The 2,148-nt window shown below is 43.0% G+C and overlaps 1 protein-coding gene across 1 annotated transcript; it reads right to left on the bottom strand.

Moving 5' to 3' along the window:
- Positions 1–413: 413 nt before the first annotated feature.
- On the bottom strand, positions 414–1,946 carry LOC103840940. The gene has a single exon (XM_009117456.2). It carries the CDS (start codon positions 1,944–1,946, stop codon positions 414–416), a length of 1,533 nt encoding a protein of 510 aa, XP_009115704.1.
- Between the last annotated feature and the right edge of the window lie 202 nt (positions 1,947–2,148).

Genomic DNA, 2,148 nt, shown 5'->3' with positions numbered 1-2,148 from the left:
GTCCCCGAAGACACACCAACTATCACATCTATTTACACCAATCCGACTCATACGCTCCCATAAGGCCTCCCTACTCCTTAAATCAGAGGGTCCATAAACACAAGACGCCGAAAAAGACAGATCCCCATACTGTATTATACAGTCTAATAAGTTCTTGCTTACATATTTAAAGTCGATATTAACAGATTTCTTCCAAAAAATAGCAAGGCCACCCCCATGACCAACAGGGTCTACTGTAAAAACCCGCTCATACCCTAACCAAACTTGCAAGTCTACTAATATATTCCTACACTTCATAGTCTCCATCAAAAACAACACCTCAGGAAAATGTTTTTTACGCATTTCCCCAAGGCGACGAATTGTCAGGTCTTGAGGGAGACCCAATCCCTGACAATTCCAGCTGACTATACTCATCAAGCTTTCGGCGATCCCTCAAGCGGGATCACCCTTTCTTCTTCACGCCTTGCGATTTTTTCTTTGGAGAAATCCTCCCCTGCTACCTTCCTCTTACTACCACTCCTCCCTTGCGCTACCTCATTCCCATACAGGTCCTGCAGAATATTTGATGAGGCTCTCTGCTGCTCCTGTCTTTTCCTGATATAAGGTCTTCCTCTTGGCTTACTAACCTTTTTAGCAACTCCGGATGGTCTAATCACAGAAGAACTAGAACCATATTCCGTAGAATTGCCACCAAGACTCAGCGAACCATAATTGATCACATTGTCGCTCACTGCCTTAAACAACTGAGGAGAAGACAAATTCGAGGCTGGTCTCTCCAATCTACTTCTATCCAGCGCTTCCCTGAGGTCCCTCTCTTCTGACTGAACCATAGGTAAGGCCATCTTTTGTGCACGAATGGCAGATCCCATCAGTTTTTCTCTTGAACCTCCATCCATATCTTTAGTGTGGTCTTCCATATTTAGATCAAAATCAAACACCACACCTTTCCCTTTATCAATATCCTTGGTAAAAATCGGCATTGACTCAAGCCGCAACACCGTCTTTTGTTTGATAGGATCCTTCTCAGCATCAGCCACCGATGTCCGAATCCTGTCAATTCGAATAGACTTGTCTTCACCATTGGCCATCATCAAATATCTTCTCATCTCTGCTAAGACCTCTGGAGCTATCTTCCTTCTACCAGTCTCTTTGCAAATTCCAACTTGATCTTCTCTTAGAACGCCAAACAGAGGATCATCATCTGCAAGGAACTTCACAGCTGCTTCTTTTTCCTCAAGAATCCTCTGCCTTCTTTCTGCAGCCAAACCTTGCCTCTTTCTCACAATGATTGGGCACTTGTCTTTTTCATGGTTAAGACGTTGACACTCATAGCACCTCTTCTGAATTCGCTCATAGTTATAGCGAACAATAGAAGAACCTCCTTCAGGGAGAATCACAACTTTAGTCTTCCTCAACGGTCTTGAGACATCAAACCGAACCAGGACTCTTACATACTCTTGACACTGAGGCTTTTCCGGATCAAAGGCCACTTCTATTGTCTTCCCGACAATATCTCCTAAGGCAGTTATCGCTTCTTCAGTATAGTAATTGATCGGGATGTTTCGAATCTGAACCCAGATAGGAATAAATTGGAGATAATCAGGTGGGGGGTTTTCCATCCAACGGTCGATAGCTAACGTCCAGTCATTAAAAGTATGAACACCTTTCTCCAGAATTTCTTCCAGATCATGTTCATGGTTAAAGATAAACTGGAACCGCTCCTGCGATAAGGCCACACCTCTGACTTTCCCGTTCTTCTGCCACTTTCGGGGCATATTGAGAATCAGATTGAACATCTTCTGGCAATCCGGATTCAAGATTCTTCCAATTAAACTCCTTGCGTTTCTTTCACACGACTTGAATTGCGGTAAATCCGGCATACAGAAAGGCTCATCTTCCTCATCAAGAGATAGTTCCATCATCGCTTTATCCATGGCAAACGACATCTTGATTATTAGCTTGATTATTGAGATTCTATTCCTCCGCCTCTTGAACTTATGAACAAACCCTAAAAAACTTGAAGATTGAACTGAGAAAGTATTTTTAAAGCGAAGCGGTGAGTTAAGAGTCACCGTTGATATAACCAAAGCTCCACTCACAAAGAAAGATTACTTTTCGTGAGAGAGAAACTGAGCCCAAAAAAGGGAA

Source organism: Brassica rapa, chromosome A09, assembly GCF_000309985.2.
Source record: "Brassica rapa cultivar Chiifu-401-42 chromosome A09, CAAS_Brap_v3.01, whole genome shotgun sequence".
Taxonomy (NCBI): domain Eukaryota; kingdom Viridiplantae; phylum Streptophyta; class Magnoliopsida; order Brassicales; family Brassicaceae; genus Brassica; species Brassica rapa.
The sequence above is the reverse complement of the archived record's forward strand: the minus strand, read 5'-3'. Positions and strand labels throughout refer to the sequence as shown.

Excerpts from the sequence above, each read along its gene's own strand:
- LOC103840940 (XM_009117456.2), bottom strand. The coding sequence starts at position 1,946 with ATGTCGTTTGCCATGGATAAAGCGATGATGGAACTATCTCTTGATGAG.